Raw genomic sequence first — 23,902 nt, 5'->3', positions numbered from 1 at the left:
TTGAAGATACGGTTCATATTTTTTCAGCGTTTTCAGCTGTCCTTCAACAGATAGCGAGTCTATTTAGCTTCCCAAGTCTTCCATTCCGTTCGTGCCATTGCCATCGAAGTGAGCTATTGCATGTATGTTCACGCAGAGCTCCACCTGTACATCATTAACAGCATTAAGTAGATGAAACAGCATTAAAGTAGAAGTGCGTGCGTACGGACAAGGCCGGGAAAGCTTTTGAGCGTACGCAGGGCTACGACGTCTCATACGCGGCCGTAATTCTCGCTATTAATTCTTATGTTTCTAATTGTGGTGTGCACAGCGGTACGACTGAAGCCGTTCCTCGAAGAATCCTCAAGAACCAAGCGCTTCTGAGCGAGAAACCGAATGGTGAGACAACGGTCACTCGCGCCCGTTGGCGAACGAAAACTGAAGTGGCCGTAGAGCGGTCAGCTGAGCTCATTGTTCGGAGAAGAAGAGTTACGCTTCTCTACTTTCGTTAGGTAACGATTCTGTTAACTTGTGGATCGCAGTTTCAGCATCGGCATCTCTTTAATTGCGAAATGCGGCAACGCGGACTCGTTTAAGCCAATCAATCAACTGTGTCGGTAGCGGGGCGTCGGTGCACCGTTGGGGGTCTGCTGGCGAGCAGCATACGTTGTCATGGTATTGCGTAGACAGGCACCCGCCACAATGCATCTTCTTGCTGTGAAAGCGCACATCAACGCTGTCGAAACGGACGCGGCATTCGCGGCAGCAGTGATGGGCACACCGATCGGCGGGAGCTGTGCCGACTCGGGCACGCTGCAGGACACCGTACACAGTATGAGCGCTGACGCCAGAGACGCGAGGGAAGCTGCTCAGCGTGGTCATGACCGATGTATCGCAAGGTGAAACATGCAACAACCAACAATTGCGTCAGACGTAACTCCGTAAAAAACGCTGCCATAACCGTGTAACGTACGATACAAAAAGTTGAAGGACGGTGTGTGACGTATTTTGAGCGACATCCAAAAAAAAGTTGGCATAACATCCGGTATATTATGGCGGCCGTGATTCAAACAACACTTTAATGCCTTAGTTCGATACTCCTGTCAGAAGGGCACATTTAGATTCATTTTGAGCAAGTGTGCGTTGCCGTTAGTGTCGTTCGCAGGGTGTTCAACAGAAATGGTCTTATGATGCTGTAGAACGCACTTCCCTTCGAGTACGATCGTCGAACTCACTTCGCTGTCCAACTGCTCAACTTAAATGATAGCGCTTCAAATATCAAGAAATAATAATCAGTCGGCGGTTGGCGTTGACCCTGGGCCCATTTTTCTTTCTCTTTTTTTTTTTCCACGTGTGATTTATAATACATTACGCATCCGTGCTCGTGAAAACTTGTTCTTCCTCTGCCGGCAAAATCCGTATCGCTTTTTTATAGGCGCCGGCGCTTCGTCACTGGCAAGACTTTCAAATGCGCAGCGCGCCGTCTAAGGGATGGATGCGATGTCGTCTGGTCTTTGGTCGTGCAAATTGATCATCTTGATGTTGTCTTACAAATGTTGGCTAAAATAATTAGACATATACTGTGCTGGAAGATTTACCCATTGACACTGCATGCCACCAATCCTAAATAATACTTTTCTTCCTCGTCAGGTAGCGAGCCGCCAAAGTGACAGCCGGTGCGGCGTAGCGTCCACGATTAAAGTGGGACTAAATTTTTCTCCGTTATAAGATACATATGACGCGCTTAGAGAAAAGTAGTTACTAAGGCAATATAATAGCTGCTCTTGCATTTGTAAGAAATTGCCACCTGGTTTGCAAGGCCAACTGCAGCAAAATTTCACATTTGCTAAATTGCTAAGGAGTGAGTAGCGTACACTGCGGAATAAATTTTGCAGAAGCTGCAGGGCTAGCAATTATATAGTTTCCTTATTGCCAGGCTTTTTCTTACCGGCTAAGCAGACGACGCGTGTACCAGGTGGTTAGCGGATGTGACGCAAGTCCCAGCACGTCGCCTCCGATAGCTTTAGGAAGAAGCTCGAAGCGTGCAGACGTGCTTTGCATCGGCTCCGTGATTTCAAAATTTCCAAGCGTCCAAAATCTCCTGGTACCACTGGGATCAGCGGAATATACTTCTAAACATCAAGGGGATTCTACGGAACCGAACTTCGGTGAGCCGCAGTTTTAAGACCAACGAGAGCCCTATTCGTTCGGCCACGCCGACGGTAGGGTTAGCCCTTACGCCGAACGCTGGCTCGCGGGAGCTCGGAGTCCCGCAAGCAGCCACCGTGTCTACGGTGAGCTCTGGGGGCGACCCAGCCAGGAACGCTACGATCGCGAGAAACCCAGGCACCATTGCCCACCAACCCACCGACACCGAAACCATGAAAGTTGTGTCCAAGAGTCACCCGAGACGCCTGCCTGACGAAGCCTTGCCTGGGCCGTCTCCCGTCCTCTCGGAACAGCTCCATAATCAAGAATTTCAGTGGCAAACGGTCGTTTCCCTTCATCGGAAACGCCGTCTTCAAAAACAACAATCCACTGATGAGCAAGACCCAGTCGGGCAAACCCCGCCATCGAAAGCCACACCGTTAGGGCTAGCTCTAACCCAGGCGCCAGCCGCCGCCGCGAAAGCCACGTCGCAAGCTACCTGCGAAGAGCGCGGAGCCGGAACACCTATTTCTGAAGACGCGGCTGCAAGGAGCAGGCCTCGCCGACGCGCGCCTCCACTCCCGCGCACTGACATGAAAATCATTATCCGCCTGACCCCGCGCCTCATAGTTCGAAAACTACAGACCCACCAGGTGGCCAAGGCAATCGTCCAAGCCACGGGAGGTGCGCCGGCCTGCAAGGGGGATGATTTCATCGTCCGCCTGCGACACGGCTCGAACATCATCATCGTGAGCACCCCTCACGAGGCCACGGCGGCCACCCTCATGGAAATTATAAGCCTCTACTTTCACGGACGATCACACCCTGTGAAGGTCTATCTATCAACACCCGAGGGCCTGCTTAAAGGTGTCGTACACGGCATCGACGCCGGCACCGGCGAAGCCGAGCTTATGGCGAATCTTCGGGTCCGCACACATGGAGTCCGCATCGTGCGGGCCCGTATGCTCGGACAATCCCAGACAGCCCTACTCCACTTCGAGGCACCCCAGGTACCTAGATTTGTGTATTACTACGGAGGGGAGATGCCTTGCCGAGACTACCAGCAGACAAGGCAGTTCTTCTCCATCTGTAGCATCACCGGACACCGACCAGACGTCTGCCCCAACCCAACGGTTCGTACGTGCAACGTTTGCAACCACATTAACCAAGACGCCGGACACACTTTGTTCCGAAGTGCGCCCTGTGCGGAGGGGCCCATCTCACGGCCGCAACAGAGTTCAACAAGCTCAAGCGCATTCCACCCAGATGGAAGCCTGCCTCCACCACCACACCCAAAACCCAACGACAGCCCCGCCCGGTCACTCAGTCAACCAAGGCGGCTGACCTTCGCCCGCGATGGTTCAGCTCCGAGCGGGAAGACTCCGACTACTCAGAGTCTCCGAGCATCTACGCATCCCGGTCCGGTTCCAACCCAAGGTCCAGGTCCCGCTCCTGCTCTCGCCCCCGGTCTCACTTTCGGTCGCCCAGACGGCGATCTCGGTCGACGCCCAAACAAGGACAGCAGGCAGCACCAGCCACCGCGGCACTCGAAGACAAGGGGCTCCAGCAACACCACCGAAAGGCCAAGGAAGCCTCAATAAAGAGGACTACCACCAAAGAACACGAGGTAAGCTGGGCAGCAGTAGCCTCCCCCTCGTATAAAAAACCACAGACGCCACCATCTGTTAAATTGGAACAGGAACTCGCCACCATGCGCGCACAGATACAAACACTCACACAAGAAAACAGACAACTCAAACAACAAGTGATACAGCTCACACAAATACCACAAGAAATGGCTCCGCACAAGGACATCATTGACCTACAAACTCATGTCGATGCCATCCGCACCCAGATGCAAGCCTTCATGGACGCTACACGCGCCCAGTTGGAATAAATAACACAGACTGCAATACAACGCACATATGCAGCAATAAAACACATGGAACTCACACATGGAACTCATGGAACTCACACAAACACATGGAACTCACACAAATACCACAAGGAATGGCTCCGCAAGAGGACATCATTGACTTACATACCCATGTCGATGCCATCCGCACCCAGATGCAAGCCTTCATGGACGCTACACGCGCCCAGTTGGAACAAATACCACAGACTGCAATACAACGCACAGATGCAGCAATAAAACACATGGAAACCACTGTAGATAGCAAGCTTAGGAACCAGCTTCACTCCATAAAACTACGGAAGACACTACGACATAACCTTTACAAGGCCACACCTGTAGCAGCACCGAACCAAATCGTAACATCACCGACCACAACGTCCAACGATGCCTAGACGATACAGGCAAATCAAAGAAAACTTAGAAATTTGGCAATGGAACTGCCGTGGGTACCGGAGGAAGAAAGGGCTGCTGACAGAATTGATCACCCATTCCTCAATGCCACCGGGGGTCATAGCCCTACAAGAGCCCGGTACCCGACCAACACTACATGGCTACGAAGAATACCACACAAGTCAAGACGACAAGTGGAAGGTAGCCACACTAGTAGACAGAAACATCACAACCATACAACACAAACCCATAGATGACGTGGACATACTACATGTACTTCTCGAAATAATATACAAAGGCAACCAGAAACACAGCGCCTTTTTATTGCCCCCCCCCTCCCAGCCAAAGGCGGGCAAGCATAGGAAAACTCTTTGGGGACACCCTCCGCCTCGCTAAAGACAGTCCCCTGGTAATCATAGGTGACTTCAACGCTCAGAACACGCTATGGGGGTACCAGAGGCAGGATTTGAAGTGTCTCCAGCTACAAACACTAATTGAACAGTGTCACCTCACGCTCATCACAGACCCGAACATACCGACGAGGGAAGGGAACAGCGTAACACGCGGCACCACTCCCGACCTCGCCTTCATCACTCAAACAACGCGAGCCGAATGGCTCAACACACTCGAAAACCTAGGCAGCGATCACTACATACTAAACATAACACTACAGACTGGACGCCTACGCAGGCACATCGGCACAGCTAAACTCACTGACTGGCGAAAAATCGGGGAAGCCCAAGAACAGGACGCCAACACAATCACGAACATGGAAGACTGGTGCGACAATCTCCGTCGACATAAACAACGGCCACACAAAGGAAATCGCCAGAACGGAAGAGACCCCAGAGGTGGATCCCCACTTACTACACCTGTGGGATGCCAAAAGGGGCCTTACCCGCCGCTCGAAAAAACTGAAATATTACAGGAAACTGACGACGCGCATAGCACAAATAACAGCGGAAGCAGAAGAATATGCCATGCAACTCGCCTCAGCGAACTGGTATAGATTCTGTGACTCCTTCGGTGGCACGCTGGACACGGCCAAGACGTGGCACATCCTCAAAGCCATCCTGGACCCCACCAAAACCAAAGGAGAAGGACACAGGGCTCTGGAACGGTTACTACACACCTACCCAGGCAGCCAACAAGACCTCATCGATGCCATCAAGACCAACTGCTATGGAGATCCCACTTCCACACAACCATGTAGAACACCCTACACAGGACCACCCAGCCCACTAATGGACGAACCTATCACCGAAAACGAATTGAGAGCAGTCATCGCAGCCACCACCCGTAACACAGCGGCGGGCACGGACCAAATCACGAATTCGATGATCAGAAACCTGAGCAACAAGTCTATCTCCGCGCTCACGGCCTTTCTCAACCAACACTGGGAACAAGGTACGGTACCGGCGATGTGGAAACACGCACGAATAATCATAATCCCTAAACCGGGCAAGAAATTGGCAATTGAAAACCTCAGACCTATATCGCACACGTCCTGCCTCGGCAAGGTGTACGAAAAAATTATAAACACGAGACTACAGAGACACTTGGAAGATAACAAACACCTGCCGGAGACCATGTTCGGTTTCCGCGCAGGCCTGTCCTCGCAACATGTGCTACTTCAAATCAAGGAAGAAGTCCTCAGTAACGTTTCCCGAAGCGGCGAACACGTCACCCTAGCAACTGACATCAAAGGGGCTTTCACAACGTCAGCCACCAAGGAATCCTAGAAGGGCTGGCCAACGCCAACTGCTGCGAGCGAACGTACAAGTATGTTCAGAGCTTCCTGAGCCACCGCACGGCGGAGCTGAAGATGGGAGAGATCCAGACTCCAGTGCACCACCCTCCCAACAAGGGCACACCACAAGGTGCAGTCATCTCTCCCACGCCGTTCAACGTCGCCATCATCGGTCTCGCAAGTAAACTGCAGGACGTAGCAGGTCTTCGGCACGCAATCTACGCAGACGATATAACGCTCTGGACCACAACAGGGTCCCTCGTTGAAAAAGAAGAACGGCTGCACACTGCAGCAAATGTCATACAAGATTACGTCAGCCAACGGGGTCTACATCTCCCCCGAGAATTCTGAGCTCCTACGAGTCTGGCGAGGCAGGGGTAACCACACAGTCCCCACAGACCCAACATGAAGACTCGAGGTACGCCTCAACGGGGGCCTCATACCAGAGAAGCCATTGCTGAGGGGGCTGGGCCTGTGGCTGCAGTCCAACCAGCGGGCCACACACACCCTTACACTCCTTAAAACCAGTGTCAAGGCGATATCACGCATGATCTCCCGCGTAACATCCAAGAAAAGAGGCATGAAGGAAAGGGACACCCTCCGATTGGTCAGTAGCCTGGTGGTGAGCAGAATCACATACAGCCTGCCTTACTACCACCTCACACAGTCAGAGAAAAAGCAGGTTGACACACTTTTGAGCATGGCTTTGAAGACCGCTCTCCGCCTGCCGATGAATACATCGACTGAAAAATTATTGGCGCTAGGGTTGCACAACACCCTCAGCGAACTGACAGAAGGCCATTACGTCTCGCAACAACAGAGACTTGTGCGGACTCGCACAGGCCGGCAGGTCCTACAAACCTTGGGGTTCCCAGCAATAACAACACGAACCCAAGAAACCTGCTTGATACCTCGTCACGTCCAGGACAGGTTTCACGTTGCCCCGATACCACGCAACATGGACCCTAACCTACACTCCGGCAGGAGGAGAGCAAGGGCCCAGTACAGTGAGAAAGCGTTCAGGTTCAGTACAACAGCCCGTTTTACGGACGTCGCCATGTATGGGACGAACAACAAGGGCACAGTTGCAGTGGCATGCGACCACCGAGGCCACGTTACCTCCGCGGCATCGACCCGCCCCTGCACGATTACAGAAGCCGAAGAGCTGGTCATCGCGTTAGCCATCCGCGAGGGCCTACACGCAAACCAACCATTGACGATCCTCACGGATTCCCAGCAGGCCTGCCGCAACTGCCTACAGGGTAGAATTGGAAGACCTGCTGCACAAGTCCTAGCCGGAATACTCAAGGAGGACTCTGAGGACTTCACCACCCAAACCATCATCTGGATACCGGGCCACACTGGCACCACGGGCAACCTGCAAGCCGACAGAGCAGCTCGAGGATTCATACATAACCGAGCACTCATCACGCCGGCTGCAGAAGACCTGGACCCTGTCGACCTCGAGTATTCAGCAATCGTGAACTACCACAGAGGGCGTCGCTTGCGATATCCACCACCCCATCGAAACCTAAAGACAGAAGATGCCGCTGCCTGGCGTAGGCTCCAGAGAGGCACTTACACGAACCTACACATATTACATCGGATGCACCCCACAGCCTAATGGGACGGATGCCCATGGTGTGGGGCCACACCAACCCTATACCACATTACGTGGGAGTGCACACTACACAACATAGAACACCCAGACACGAACACAACGAGGGAGCAATGGGAGGCACTGCTGTCCAGCTCGGCCCTCGACGACCAGCTCAAGCTGATTAAGAGAGCTGAGAAGATGGCAAGAGCCATCGGAGCCCTGGACTAAGGGCCCCGACCATTAGCGGTTTTTCTGATTATTCTTTTAATAAAGTTTATCTATCTATCTATCTATCTATCCGATAGTTTTAGCGGGAAGCCAGATCCGCGGGCAATGGCTAGTCTCGGAGGTCGTGCCAAGGAGCCAGAAATTTTAGCCATGTGTAGCTCCCGGCGAGAAGTAATAGCGAAGTTTTTTTTCTTTAATTTTTTCCGGTGTTGGTATAAAAAGCATCTACTTTTGCGAGCCTTTCCTTAAGCATCCACTTGTATTCGGAGCATAAAACCCTGCTCGCAGGTATTTCTGGTTGTAGACTATCTGAATCTGGGCTTTTGACGGGGCCAGCACTTTTGATGCAGTGGGCCTCCTAGCTGCGCGTGATACAAATGCAACCACTCGCTGAGGGAGGACTTGAGGCCGGACAGAAAAGTCCGGTGGAGGTGCAGTTCGCCATTAAGAGGCCCACATACACAGCTTCGCTGGCCATCCTATTCAAGGAGTGGAAAGGCACTGAAATTGTTTGTTAGGTGCTACCTACATATTTTTAATGCGGCGTTTTCTCTTCCATTGTTCCCTTCCTCCCTTTTCTTTATTTCTGACTACTTCATTTTCTTCACACTACCGCAACGTGCACGCGTAAGGAGCTTACACCTTATGATAGCAGATATCAGACTTCGCGCATGCGCTTCTTTAACCATTCCCTCTTTAGAATATGTGTCCGTGATTGCGCGCCCTCCTCACGCTGTAATATCGATAATCTACTCTAATCACTTCAAAATAAAGATGCGTGGTTCATCGTTTCTTGGTACTCTCGCTATCACAGTGTGTCCACCGAAAGAAACCCCTCAATATTCGTCTCTTGGTATCCGCAGGAGCCTTGCATGGTCGACGCTGCTCCATAGCCTTTATAATAGTAATATCCCGTTTGCTCGAGCCGATATTCCTTCCGCCCATCACATCTGGACCCCCACAACCCACGTTCATAAATTAAAACCAATCTTTGCCCGGGCTGCCGCTTACGAAAATTTGCGTCTAGTTTACTGTGTTGCAGAATACAATTGTTTACCTTGAATCTTTGTCTCGCTTACGGAATCATCATCATTTCACGCAGCACTACTATAATTCTAATTTCTTAGAATGCGTCAATGTGTCGTAACCTACAAAGCTTCTTTATCTAACTCAAAAGTTTTTTCGTGTGCTTCGTACTGTACAATGTTCTTGCCTTACTGTTCTGTTTAATCTGGTATGTATTTTTCTCTGTTTTTATTTATTTCTTTCAATCGTAGTTATCACTTGTGTTCTGATGCAGATAGGTCGTCACCAAGGCGTGAGTGACGTAAACCGTGTGTGTGTTTGCGCTATTGTAACGCACCCAAATATTGTAATAAATCACCCCCGTTTTCTGGAGCAGCTTTTTTCTCTCTCTCTCTCTCTCTCTGTCTAAAATTCCATTTTTTAGACGTATTCTTGATTTACCTATGCCTCATTTATGTTGTACACATTGTTCTTACGCTTGATATTTTTTTATTCCTCCCCATGCCTAGAGAGATAAAAGCAAAGGAAATAACAATGTTTACCAAAGGATATCTTCTGCTGGCTACCCTGTGCAGGGGAAGAGGAAGAGGGGAGTGATTGATGAGAGAAAAGGAAGAAAAAAACGCAATGCAGACCAGTATCTGTGGGCGCTGTCACACAGTGTGCGAAGTCGCCACATGGTCATACACGCTGTCGACGCCCCACTGATACAATTCGACGTCACACAGCTCACAGTCAACTTGTCACACAGTCCGCGCGAGTTTACAGCGGCTCGCGCTGATGTCCATGTAGGTCGGTGTTCAAAAATTTAACATGCAATGGGTGCCCATTAAAGAACCCCAAGTGTTCAAAGTTAATGTTGAGACTCCCACTACGTCATGCCACATCTGGTGGTTTTATTATTAAAACCCCGGAATTTAAATTTAGTTCCCACCTATGTAATGCGTTAGAAGGCACAGGTAAATAAGTAACTAAATAAATAAATATCTTTATTTTATTTAATAACTTTTGTCATCCATAGCACGTTACAGTATGTATAAGAGTAATTCAGCAGATATGTCTAGGAATATTGGACACTGGCCCATCGGCAATCTCTAACCATGACCGCAGTGCCCCAGCGTAACTCACTCGGCAACATTTTCAAAAAAATTACGTTTTAAAATATTGCACCGCGTTTCAACTAATTTCAAACAGCAACGTCGAAATGGTACTTCATTAATGACCTAAGCATTTACGGCACTCACTCCAAACTTTGCTGCTGCTTTAGAGCAATGTTTTGGTCAGGATCAAAACGCTGCTATAACGCAGCACCAAGCGGTGAATAGGTATAATAAATGAATATGCTATTTAGAAGCAAGTACTCTTTCGGCGTTGGCAACAAATACTCGTCCAAACTAGAGTGATTCTTCGAAATATATTTTTTTAAAGTGCTGCCTATTGAGTTATGCTGGTGTGCTGCGGTGAAGTCGAACAAATTGTGTAAAGCGAAATGTCGAAAATTCCAGGGTATTCTGAAGCAAGTACTTCTAACGTCTTCAATAGATTCTCCAGTGAACACGCATGTCACCTACGTTGGCGTAAATTTCGATGCGTAAGCATTCCTTGGCGAATACCCCCACCCCATCGCGTGAAAAGGTAATGCCTTGCCACTGCACAAATATACGCAATTTGCAAAGTCAAGACATTTATTCGTTATAATAGCGTAAACGAAGATGATTCGTGGCGTTATAAGCGAAAAGGAACAATTTCAAGCAAGAAAATCACGAGCGATTCCACTGTGTAAATGTTGACGACCAGCGAAGCTGTGTAGCACACGACAAAGAGCTGACACAGTATTTGGTACATAGCTACGAACACATTTAGTGTCTTGATCGGTGGTCATCGTGACGAAACGTACGCACACATATTTATTTTTATACATCCGCGTTCATTCGTGTTATGCATTCGTCATATGTATTTGTTTTCATTTCGCAATATATTTAGGCAGAGAACTTGAGACCGAAATCACCGCACCGACTGGCAGTGGGCCAGTGTAGTTAGTGCTTTCGCAGCGGGAGGGACAATGTGGGAACGCTGTCATGATGAGTGGCAATGGAGCCAGCTGTGAAGGAAGAGGACGACGTCGAACGCGCGAGCATTGGCACGAGCCTTTGCTGACGATGATAGTTTTTGCTCACAAACATTTGTTGACGGACACAAAAAATTCGCGGAACCCTAGCCCTGAAGAGCTTCGTGTAGAAATGAATAAAAAGAGAATGCTCATAGAGGTACAAAAGTAGGGATCCTTAGAAAATGCATGGGGATGCTTACAGTAGGGGTAGGCCAACTGAGATTTGGCGGTGGGCCAAGTTAAATGAGGGGGTAACTATTAGATAGCTCACCTGAAACGTTAGTCATGAGCGCACAGCACGTGCGATTTCTGGGGTCGCTCGGCAACTCCGGTGCCCGTAGGCCTAATGCGACATCTGCGCATAACAACAAAACGGTTGCTAATTGATTGCCTTGGCTTGGATACGTCTGGCACGAGGCACCAGACGTACGATAAACCAAAAGTCTTGAAAGGATGCGCACCATAACGTTCAGCAAAAGTGCTTGCGTTTAACCTACGTAAGGCGCCAAACGCTATTCTAAAACTGTAATAAAAACGACTACAGTGCGCACAGGCAAAAATTTATGCGTCCCATGTACCACAATGGTCAAGTACCTAAAACGTGGAAGCACGCCATAATTAATTATTATAAATCTGATTTGCATAACCTGAGACCCATCTGTCTTGCGTCATTTGCAGAGAGGTAATGGAACACGTTATCCTAAACCGAATGCAAAAACACATCGAAGGCAACAATCTCTTCCCTGCCAATATAACTGGCTTTTGACGGGGACTATCCACAAAGGAGATTACGTTGCAAATCCAGCATCAAATTTTCAACACTAACACCAGGGGCAGAGCCAACGCAGTTGTTGGTCTCGAGTTCCAAATTCCGAGACTCTATGAAGCACGATCTTGAATTCCGAGACTCCCACATTCTCATTCGGCTTCAAAACTTATGCGTAAGAGAGAAGGCGTACAGGTACATTCGTGCCTTTCTCCCCACTAGAGAGGCAGAACTCCATCTTGGCGACCTTAGATCCGACACCATGAGAATAGGAAGTGACGGCTCACCTCAAGCGTCGGTTTTGTCCCCTTTCCTGTTCAATGTCGCCGCATCCCTGCTTCCCGAGTCACTTGACCGTATCCCTGATCGTCACGACTGTCTCTACGCGGACTACATTACCTTCTGGGTAAGCAGAGGGAATGGCGCCCAAGTAGAAGAAATGTTGCAAGAAGCAGTCATACGGACGCAGGTTTACGCGCAAATGGGCAGACTTACGTGTTCCTCGCAGAAGTCCGAGCTTCTCGTGCTACGCGGTCCCATCCAGATACAGAGAAGGCGCAGTGCTCCCCCCAAATCAGAATATTGTCGGGGGCCTGACCGATCTCACAATTTAATACCATCAGGATTCTAGGTTACTTAGTTCAAGACAAGGGATTAAGTACTGAGACCATAAACAAACTTGACACACAGGTACAGTAAATACTTCGTTTGCTGCACGGAATTCCTAATAACCCTTCATGGCTACAGGAGGCTGAGCTCATTAGGCTGGTACATGCCTTTACTATAAGACGTACATTATACAGAGCGCCTTATTTTAACCTACTATACCCGCCGTGGTTGCTCAATGGCTATGGTGTTGGGCTGCTGACCACGAGGTCGCGGGATCGAATCCCGGCCATGGCGGCCGCATTTCGATGGAGGCGAAATCCAAAAACACCCGTGTACTTAGATTTAGGTGCACGTTAAAGAACCCCAGGTGGTCGAAATTTCCGGAGTCCTCCACTACGGCGTTCCTCATAATCAGAAAGTGGTTTTGACACGTAAAGCCCCATAATTTAATTTAATTGCCCTACTATATGTGGAAAAGAACAACGTACATTGTATTATACAGAAAGTGTACAAGCCTGCCCTTATCCTTCCTGTATATACATCAACCGAGGAACTCGTTGGTTTGGGGGTGCACAGCACCCTCAATGTCGTGGCTCGCCTCATAAACCAATACGAGCGCCTCTCACGATACGCTCCACGTAGAATCATCCTGCGAAAAGCTGGAATACAGTATGAGACAATGATGTCCCCCAAAGTCAGTATAGACCCTCCATACTGGAGAGACATCCATGGACTCCCCTTGCCAAGAAATACGCACCCCACTCACGAATAGAAGCGCCGGCTAGCCAGGGCCCAAGCACTATACAAGCAATATCCTAATAACGCAGATGTAGTCTAAGTAGACGCACCACCACGTAAAGCCTGTAGTGCCAATGCAGTTGCCGTGGTAGACTAAAGAGGTGGTATCATATCCGGAGGCACGATTAAAATCCACAGCACTGAGCGTGTGGAGGAGGCAGCCATATCGCTGGCCATCGTCTCTTCCAACTACAAGATTATAAGCAGTGACTCCAAGTGAGCTGTTCGTAATTTCTCTAAAGGGCGTATCTCCCCAGAGGCTGAAACGAAACTAATATCGGCGCCCCGTCGTGATTATCTGTGCACCAGCGCATTCTGCATTGCCAGAGAACGAAGTGGCTCACTCCTTCGCGCGAGATTTTACGGACCGCGCTTTTGGCCACGAAGACCTGGCGTCGGTGAGGAATCGATGGTTTCTTTCCCACCGCCCACTATCGCCTGAGCAGGAAGCTATACCCTGCAGGCGACAAATCTTTAAGTAAGGCCCAAGAAGTCAAGTGGCGGAGGCTGTAAACGAGCACCTTCGCCAATTTAAATCTATATTCCATAATTTATCCTCGGGAATACTCTGAAGTCTGCCCCTGGTGCCACGACAGACAAGCGGACATTAATCATGTGATATGGGCCTGCCCGGCCAACCAACCGCCACGAGGGCTAGCGATTTTAAATACCAAAGATGCTGCTCTGCTCAGCTCGGATCCAGACTAACAACATCGGGTCGACCAGCGGGCTGACGAGGCCACCAGGGCCTGTGGGCTTCTGGTCGCTTTCTGGTTGATCCTTGTCGCCAATAAAGTTTTCCAAACGAACGAACCACGTACCACACATTCTGCTTACCTTGCATACTGATTGTTCACGAGTGTAACACGTAATCCATATAAATTTTGGTGAACTTGTTGAATCTAGGAGTCGTCCGACACACGTATCGTGGTCGTTGGAAAGGCCTGTGTCACCGAAAAATTGGCTGCGCTCTTCTGACGCGCAGGGCTGGAACGACGTCGGCTTCCACGGCTCCCGCCAGATCCCGACGCCAAACATGGACGCCCTGGCCGCGATGGGCGTCATCCTGCAGCGCCACTACACGACTCCAGTGTGCACGCCTTCCCGCTCGGCGTTCTTCACGTCACTCTACCCAGCGCGTACCGGTATGCAAACATATCCAAGACTCATTCACATAGCTCGTGAAGCCGAGGCCGAAATGCGGTCCAGAACCAATCGCCAGTGACACCCGCTATGGCGTAGCGCTGCCAAGCCGGAGGGCCCGGGATCGAATGCCGGTCGCATGGCATGTAAAACCTCAGAATGTAATTTTATTCATGAATGCCTGTGACATCAACTTCTCACGTGCAATTGCGGTGCCACTATCATCTCTCGTAGCCAAACTCCAGTTCATGAAACTTATGCATGCATTACGTCACTGATGCAAATATTTATAAAAGTGCAAGCAATGACATTTGAATAAGAAAATTTCGAATTGACAAGCTGTTCGCTCCTCTCCACGAACAATAATGGGTGAGGATCTTGCTCAGATTTTTGCAGTTTCTTTTCGCTTCCTGGTGATGCGTGCTAAGTTGCGCCGAGATAGTGTCCCCATATTTAGCACTGGGATGTCACCAGAAGTTTCATACGGAAAGCCATAGAAACATCACGCAATATCTATGGTACCGACTTCATAAGAAATATTATTCGAAGAGCCTCATCGCGCTATTATATGATTCAGGTATGGGCTCAATAATAAAAAATAACTGCACGTAGCATGCGCGCTAAGCTAGTACATATGAGAGCGTGGTTCAATCTGGCGCACAGGAGCAGCTGTATTCGAAGACCGCAGGTTAGACACATGCGCTTGCTGTAACGAATCGTCAGACCAGTCTGCGCAGACCGTGCAGTTCCCGAGAGCTTGTGCCAACGTTTTTCAACGCGTAGTTGCCGTGGTAGTGGGTGCGGGGGGTGGGGACTTCCGGTGCGCCGACTTCGCAGCGAAGCACCGCGCTCCTAATATCGCGCCAACATGCAGCCGCTTGTTGTCAGATAACGCCGGCCGAGGAACTCCAGCGAAACGCGAATCGCACTGAAGTAAGCCGGGTCCACCTGTAAGCGCCAGGACCACTGCGCTGTTCCGGATTCGGCCACAATGGGCTGCTGCGTGAGCGGCACTCACGGAATATCAGTGCCGGAGGTGCCGAAGCGTGGCCCGGCGGGAAACATGAGGGAACGTCAAAAATAGAAACAAAAAAAGACGCGCAGTTCGAACGTGCAAAGCGGACGCACACATCCGGCCCGCCGTGAGCATGCCGCAGCACGGGAACGTGAGGTCGACACAAGGCGACAATGCCGACAGGGTCCTGTAGTTCTAAAAAAAGAAACCGATGCTTTTTCACGATGATGAGGTTCTGTCTGCACACGTATCTACACGCACCACACCAAGCGTGTTCATTAAGTCAGCTTACGTTTACTGCAGTTGATGCTGCCGCTATAGCTACAAGCCTTGCAGTTCATTTAGTAGTCTGAAATTCTGCTGTCGCATTCATTGCTTTATGCACCCTTACGGCGAAACTGTGATTCAATAACTAAATAAATGAATAAAATTGGCCACTACGACTACTGTGGTGGGGCCGAATGGGTGGTGGGGGATTGGCGACTCTACGGGCTGCGCCGGAGTAGCGCACAAGGGCGCGGCACTTCCTTTCATCCTACGCCATCCTCGCAAGACAAACCCAGCAAGCGTGCAAAGCGCATGGCTCGGAGACGAATAGAAATGACGCAACGTGTTAACGCTCCGGCAGCACAAATGCGATGACGGATGGCCATCCTGCTTCACTCAGAGCTCATCGTTCTTCATCTCGTCTGTATCTCCTTTCTGACCCTGTCGTTCGAGGAGCGCGAAAGACTGTGATGCGTTCGTTTTACTCACTTATGGTTAAATACCGATACCGGTTACGTCACTTCTACCGCTGAGAACATGCGATTTCTTACAAAATATAGTGTTCCCTCGCGAATAGTGATCTGCTTCAAATCCGATGCGCTGTAATGCGCCGTGATGAACTGTTGGAATGTTGATCACCTCCTTATGAGGTCGTGTAATTGTGTCCAGCGGAATACTTCATTTTTTTGTAACTCATAAAATTAGTTAGCCTAACGTGATGAATCTTTTTGCTAACCATTGCACCTTTCACAACACCAGCTATTTAACGCAGGTAGTAATATAGTAAACAGATCAGTGTTTACTACATTACTATATTATTAGATGGGCTGCTTGGTGCCAAGCTGCGGTGCCATTGCGTCGAACTATCGGTCAAACTATAGACGCTATTGTTCTCGCCAACGTGACGTAACGTGTGCGCGCACTCACGCTACATCGCACTATATTTAGACCTTAACGGCTGGATCGGCGCGCCGATGGCGAGCCCTTTCACGGGCGTGTTCCTATCGCCACTCGTCGCAGGCTGCCAGTTCCTGGGCGGAGCGTACAACGCGGGGCGCTCCTATCTGCTTTCCGACAATTAACTGAACGTAAACGAAGCCGGCGCAGCGAGCTCGATACCCTTTCCTGCCCTTTCCCTCCCCGGCGGAAGGGAAACGTCTCTGATAGATTGCGCGCGCTGCGTGAGCGCGCGCCTATGCAGCTGGAATCCTCGCTAATGACTCACGCTCCGGCGCAGCTCTTAACTCATCAAAGCAACCATTCCCGCAGCTTCTCTGCTCTGGGAGCCACTGGGTTTTTGCGTGACCATATCGCCACCGAAACTTGTCAGCGAATACAAGCTTCGCTTGAAAACACGTATAGCACGTCTGAATAAATCAAGTAGGCCAGGTGACTATTTCTCACCGCCCTGTTTCAAAGGGGATGTCAGTAAATCATCATCATCCTCGGGAGTTTCAGAGGGCATTGTGACAACGACCAGAGGACATTGTGCCGACATCCAGGAAGTTCTCGCTTGAAAGGACTCACAGACGCCTCTCCCGCGTCCCTACCACGTATATTATACACGTTATCAACCACCCTCCTACGCAGCGTGGACGACCGCGATAGTGGCAGCAGCCAGAAGCAAGCAGCAGGGAAAGGTCCAGGAAATAGGGAAGAAAGCGCCGCTTTAAGAAAACAAAGCCTTCCATTCGCCAGGGTTTAGACTGACGACTTACATAGCACAGTGCATCAAACTTGTGCTTGATACAGTTGGTAGAAAATGGGCGACAAGTTCATCCTACAATCGACGTCTACAACAAACTTAAGATATGCCTTACGCGCTACTTCTGCCAATTCGCAGTGCATGCGCAGAACATGCCGGTGACGACCATGTAGGTCTGCGATCGGCGTGTACTTAAATGAACGAGTAAATGAAATAAATAAATGCATAAGTGAACGAAAGAGCTAAGGAACCGACCAAAATCAGAGCATATTTAAAGCCAGCTTGACGGTGCTTGTAGTATTGACTATGTAATGTTTACCCCCTTCAGATTGAGCACCACGCCGACATAGTCCAAGCAATGCGGAGGTTCCCAGCAAGATGGGTTATTCATTTGATCAGCAATCGTTGAACAAGGAATATCTGAGGCCAGAGCCAACGTTTCGTCAACGCGAATTGTCTTCGTCCCGGCAAGGCTACTTTCCCTGGCACTGTGCATATTATAGCCCACACTCTCCCACCCCCAAGGGGGTGTAAGCTTAAGAATAGGGCAAAATAAGAAGCGGACGAGAAAGACCAGGACAGGCGCCAGCTTCCAACCGATGGCATTGCCAGAAAGCCACGCTAAAGTAAACTTTGGAAGCATGCTGGTTCACACACAGAGGAAGAAAACAGCGACCACGCAAGTTCCAATTTTCATACCCCTTAGACAGTCATATCTCAATCTGTTCCTCGCGAAAAGGGATTTCGAGGTACCGCTCAGATTTCGTTCCCTTTTGGCGATCATGAACCTACTAGCCCAGTAGCACGCATGGCCATGTGAGTGATGCTGCCTTGATGAAAACAAGCCCCCTTGTCAAAACGTTGGCAACATCCCGAGATATTCCTTGTTAAGACGCTGCTGATCACGCTGGAAAATGTTTACATAGCCTATGAGCCGTTTCCAAATGCCCCATAGCCTGAGGTGGCCGATGATGATAACAATGGTTGGCCTGCGTAGTAGAAGGTCGCGACGAACAATTTGTGTCATCGTCGACAATCTATCGTGGCACATTACTGAACTTAGTCGTGGCCGGGCCGTTTTGTGGCCATATCAAGGGACTAGGCGCAGTGATACAACGCGTTGAATCACAGTGGCGACCGCGTAAAGCTGTCAGACATTACGCATCACGCGCCGCTTTGAGGTTGGTTACGTGACGTTGGCGCGGCAATGCTGAAAAATAGTATGTTCCAGCGAATATTTACGCTAGTCGGTGCGAGGCGCCGAGAAACGATCGATCCATTTATACGTGGGACAAGGCTGTGCACCCAGATTGAAAGGGAACAAAGCTGTAGAGGCTAGCCAATCAGCATATTCATGACGCAGAACGGACGTCTAGCACTTGTGCATAAATTAACTGGGTCAGGACGGCCTATTTATTTCAAGCCGCAGCTGTGCGGTGGTGACCTTAGCTTCACAAATGTCGTGCGAAGCTAAGCTGGGTCGAAGGCTTAAGTGAAATGAACGTGTCAGAGCATGGCCTTGGATGAGGCGGTGCTTTCCGATCTGTTGTCGTGCTGTCGAAAATTTGACAGTGTCTGAATTATGAAATTTGCAAATGTAAACAGTTTTATCCCATTGTTGTTTATCAAGAAAACAGATATAAAAGCTCACAGGCATTGCGAAGGCTTAACACTTTTCTGCAGAACAATATGTCTTATGCTATTTCTGGCTTTTCAACAGCCAGAAAAGTAATCAGTCTCCCCTGTTTTGAGCATTGGGTTGATTCAGGCAATTCAAACAGGCAAAATTTGGCTAACAACGTCTGTTCGGGAATACCGAACTAGATTGTACCTTGAGGCTTTAGGTGCACTTTATTTCGGTCGAATAATGTAGTTTGAAATGGATCCTATTAGCATGCTCTAACATTGTTCTAATAAAAGTCAAGTACATGACCAGCTTAACAGATTAGGATGCTTGCTTTGATTTCAAGTGAAGGAACGATGAAATCTGCTCCAATTGCGTAGGTTTTTTGGTAATCTGGCGTTTTGAGCCCCACGTTAAGATGAGGGCTGCCGCAGGTGAAGCAGTGAATGCTGAAGCATTACTGAGGCACAGGCACTACGTAAACGAGATGGGCCGATAGATCCGGCAGCTTCTACATGCTTTACGCCCCTTGCCACTACGAATACAAAACTTCTAGTGCTATATTTTGCTATTAAACACACAAATATACTCCTAACAACGGATTTAATGTTTGCCTTGAGGCTATATACGCGGCCACACTACGTATTGTCAGCATATTGATTTAAGCTTCACGGTTCATAGTAGACCAACAGTGGGAGACACAGGACGCGAAAGCAGACGACGCCTACGTCTGTTACAACGTTACGATGCTATGCACACAAGTGGCTGCAGCTCAAAAAAAATTGTGCTGTCGGCTTTAACGCCTTTCAAAATATTCACAGTGGACTTTTGTACATAATTACAGCACGCGCGCCGCCATGGACCAACGAGGCTAGCCCTAAGATTGAAGTTCCCAACACAGATTTCTCTCCACGCCCCGTTATCACAAAGAGATCATTCGCGGTTTCCTTCAGGGACAGGCTTGGGCTTTCAGATTGGTGCCTGCTGCTGCATTTGGTTCGAAAATAAGGCTGCAAGTAGGCGCCGCTCATGGGCAATTGCGAGAATAATACGCAAATTATTTTTTCAGTACTTGACGCTAAGCACGAGTAGCCCGAGGATCTCAGTGCGCTGACACGACAACTTCGCTGCAGCCGAATTCCAAATGGTGCATGTGTGATGAGAATGGCTATATAGGTATTTTGATAGGTCATCTTGTCATTTGTTGTAGCGCAGGCAGAACGACGTCGACTTGGAGGGCACGTGATGCGACACACAGCGTTGAAAGCAGAGCGGCGAACAGCTGTGAAGTTCCGCCCTGTCTCCTCACACTGGACTTCATGAACCGCAGTTGCGCACTGCAAAACAAATTTAAACTTCCAAACGTTCTTAAACTACAAAAAACCCGCATTATTTGCTCATATTGAAGACAGGTGGACATTATCATAACGGGCAGGAATTTCTCATTACTTTTGAAAAGATTTCGCGGCGTGTATCCCAAAACCTGACAGCAAGCAATCCTGGGCGTTTCACCAGCCGCATCTTTGATTCGCAATCGTGTGAAATGTGCCCTCGAAAAATCGCTTATCAACGCCCGCGACTACACCGATTTTGTTCGCTACAGTCGCAATATGTGAAACAGGCCTAATACATAAGGCCTCTCAGGCGGTGGCAAGGTGGTGCGTCGCTGCATTGCTTCAATGCTAATCGCCTTTACCCTAACCGTAATATTAATATGGTTTCTAACGTAATTTCTTTAACTGCATACTCAAACCCTCATACGTAAGCCTTCGATGGAGGAAAGAATAATTGTTATGCAATGGGGAACCAGTTGTTTCACCTGCAGGAAAGGGGGAAGTATCGAACATGTGTTCCTCGACTGCTGTAACGCAGATTTCCTTTTTTTTTTCTGGGACGTGGGATATTTCTCGTCGTATTTCTCCTTGACGCTCATAGAATTCGCTACCTGCCAATAGAAGTGATTTCATTTCCGGAAAAGAAATTTCTTTTTTGTTTTATCCGTTCGATTTGATCATGCTGATCTGCCTGCACAGTATACGGAGGTACAGAGTGGTGGTTTGGCATGCACGGCCGAGACGCCAGTACTCCAAAGAAAGTATACAAAATTACGCACAAAAGCAAAAAGTTCATTCCGAGCGGTTACCATGCTTTGAAATGTTAACACGAAATAGTTCTGAAATGTGCACGTTGGACATATGTAAAGTGTATTTATTGCTAATAGCTATCGTGGCCTAATGGCTAGACACTCGCACTGCTGTGCTTGATCTCAGACGTTTGATTCGACCGTCTGTCACGCATTTCTTTTTATGAGAAAAGGCCACAAATGACGCGAGACAGGAACTCACCTACCACAAAGTGCCCGGGATCAGTCAAATAAAGAAGTAATTAAAATCTCCTGTGGTAAATGTGCTACATTTCTAATATCTTCATGATATATGTGCCATGAGATTTTTTTTTTTTTGAGAGGCCACTGGGCTTTCATTCACATTTCAAGGCAGAAGCATCACACATGAAGCAAGCGGAGGTGAACGAAATTTGTCACCAAATACCCCTCCCCACTCGCCCCCACACTCACCCCGGGAGAACGGAAAGGATGTATGAGAATACGCTGAATTTCTGGATATAGGATAGGGTAAGGAGGAGCGTTGAAATGGAACACCTGTTTGCGTTCCTTCTTGACCTAGTGACGCCTAAAAAGCATGCCTAAACGCCTTTCCTAATTCAGCAGTGTTCTTGCTCAGCAAATCATTGCTCTGGTTAATGTTTCAAGGTACGTGTTACGTCATGGCGTGTTTTAATCATTCTTCTCGCATCGACGTCTCTGCATAGTTTCGCAATAGACGTCCATATGTCGAGTTCAAATTCTGCAGTAAGTTGGCGCTGGAAGAGTAAAGAACTATTGAAATCGGGAATGTTTACTGACGTGGGCTACTAAGCACTTACACTTGTGCACAGCGCCAACTACGCAAAAAGCGTTAGCTGCCTGCGTATGCGAAATACCTTCCAAACATTTCATGGCAATTGCATGCATTTAGAAGAACACTAAAAGAAAGTACTCAATCAAGCTACATTAAAAAACTAGGATTCTGTAATTACGAATTCGTCATTTGTAGTGAGAACAGATTTTGTTTGCGAGAAAAGGACGAAAATAAAGAAGTCAAAGTGGCGTCACCTACGTTTAACTATGGCACCTCTCGTTTGACGTCTGCACTGGCTGATCGCAAAAAGCAGTACACAAGATCGTCATATGGAGTTTACGTCAGCTCCCGCTTCGGCGCGGGCGATTCATATGGAGGTTACTCGATATGAACACAGTTACCAAACTTCGGCCATCCAACTTACTTGACCGCTGACATACTTGGTTCAGAAGATTGAAGTTGAAAGCAACCAAACTCGTGATGATATATAAAAAAAACATCCATAGGAAAACGCGTTGGTTGGGTTTAAACTTTCAGTAAGTGTACCTCTATAAAGAAATCTGACTGTGATTAGACCGTCGCCGAAAATTTCTTGCTGAAGGGAACTCGGTCTAACATGTGTTTTCTCTGTTGGACGTTTCTCGGCGCCACACCAGACCTTGGCTACGACGTACTGACGGCGGCCCCGAAGGTTGCCGTACCACTGACGTTTGAATTTCTGCCGCAGTGGTTGAAGCGACAAGGATACAGCACTCACATGGTGGGAAAGGTGAGATTTGGAAATTGTAGCATGTATACGTGACGCAACATTGTCCTACTTGAAATTTCGGCGTTCTTGTGAGCATCCGTTAACGCTAACGTGCTAATATCGGAAGCAATAAACACGAGGACGCCGAAAGTAGTGCTATCAGCACCATTAAGCCCGCAAAAGAAAGGCGCATTTGGCAGGCAAGACACGCACGCACACAAACATACGCACACGCACGCACACCGCACACACGCTGAAACAGAACACCGACACGGAAAAATTTGCCTTTTGAAATTTGACCGACAGGCGCCGGTCCTGTCGTTTGTGTTCTTCTTCTTGAGTCCTGGTCTTCTGCGCCTTGCCTTTACTACTTCAAGCATGAACTAACTAGCCCAAGCAAGAGTTTTACTCGCCTTTTAGATCGGGAAACATCAGCAAGCCTTTCTCTATGTTGAATGCATACAACTTTTCACTCTGCGTGTGTTCTGTTTGTCTCACATGTGTATCTCCGCTGGTACCAAAACTATAGATTTATTTTCGGTTTACATTCGTTCACATAACCTTAGAATAACTAAAGCACAAATTTCCCCATGTACAAAAATGTCGACGGTGCAGCCTCAGCGCGCATGAATATTTTCGAACCTACAATTCACTTTGCTTATGTCTTACGTCAGCGTTACGGGATCGACTCTGATGTAGAGCGGGAAATAGGAGGTGCGCAGCTGTACAATACTTTCGCAAAGCATAACGCTGAAGTGGACGACCAGCATGTACTGTGGTGAGCAAATGTGGAGAGGCCACAATGCCGGGCGCGGGTGCAGCTGCGGGCCCGCTACGCGGCGCTGCTATCTCGCGCCGCACGCTCGCTTCGACAGCGCCCCCAGTGACGACAAACTTCACCTCCGCTCTCGCGCGGGTGCTTGTCAAGCTTGATAAATTGCTAGTGCACCGTTCGGTTGCTCTGCTGCTGACGGTCGCGACGAAGGGGAGCGCGTATCGCAAAGCACCTGAAGTCTCTAGCGCGAGCTGCTTCCCTCCTCCTCCGTTTTGGGCGCGCCTTGACGGTTGCGCGTCGATGTCGTGCCTGTATCGGCATGCTCTTGGAAGGCACGCGCGGCTTCCAGTCGACTCCCGAATGATTTAGTAGAGACGAATACAGAGGC

General features: G+C 49.0%; 1 protein-coding gene across 1 annotated transcript in view; it reads left to right on the top strand.

The window, feature by feature from the left end:
* The first annotated feature begins 2,720 nt into the window (after positions 1 to 2,720).
* Positions 2,721 to 23,902, top strand: part of LOC129385805 (arylsulfatase B-like) — an 86,491-nt gene continuing 65,309 nt past the window's right edge. Inside the window, exons 1-4 of the mRNA XM_072289499.1 lie at positions 2,721 to 3,260; positions 3,323 to 3,754; positions 14,305 to 14,464; positions 22,648 to 22,760. Of these exons, the coding sequence (XP_072145600.1) occupies positions 2,721 to 3,260; positions 3,323 to 3,754; positions 14,305 to 14,464; positions 22,648 to 22,760 (1,245 nt within the window). The remainder of the gene's footprint in view (positions 3,261 to 3,322; positions 3,755 to 14,304; positions 14,465 to 22,647; positions 22,761 to 23,902) is intronic.

This window comes from Dermacentor andersoni, chromosome 7 (assembly GCF_023375885.2).
Source record: "Dermacentor andersoni chromosome 7, qqDerAnde1_hic_scaffold, whole genome shotgun sequence".
Classification (NCBI taxonomy): Eukaryota; Metazoa; Arthropoda; class Arachnida; order Ixodida; family Ixodidae; genus Dermacentor; species Dermacentor andersoni.
Note: the sequence above shows the minus strand (reverse complement) of the source record. Positions and strands in the feature narration are given on the sequence as shown.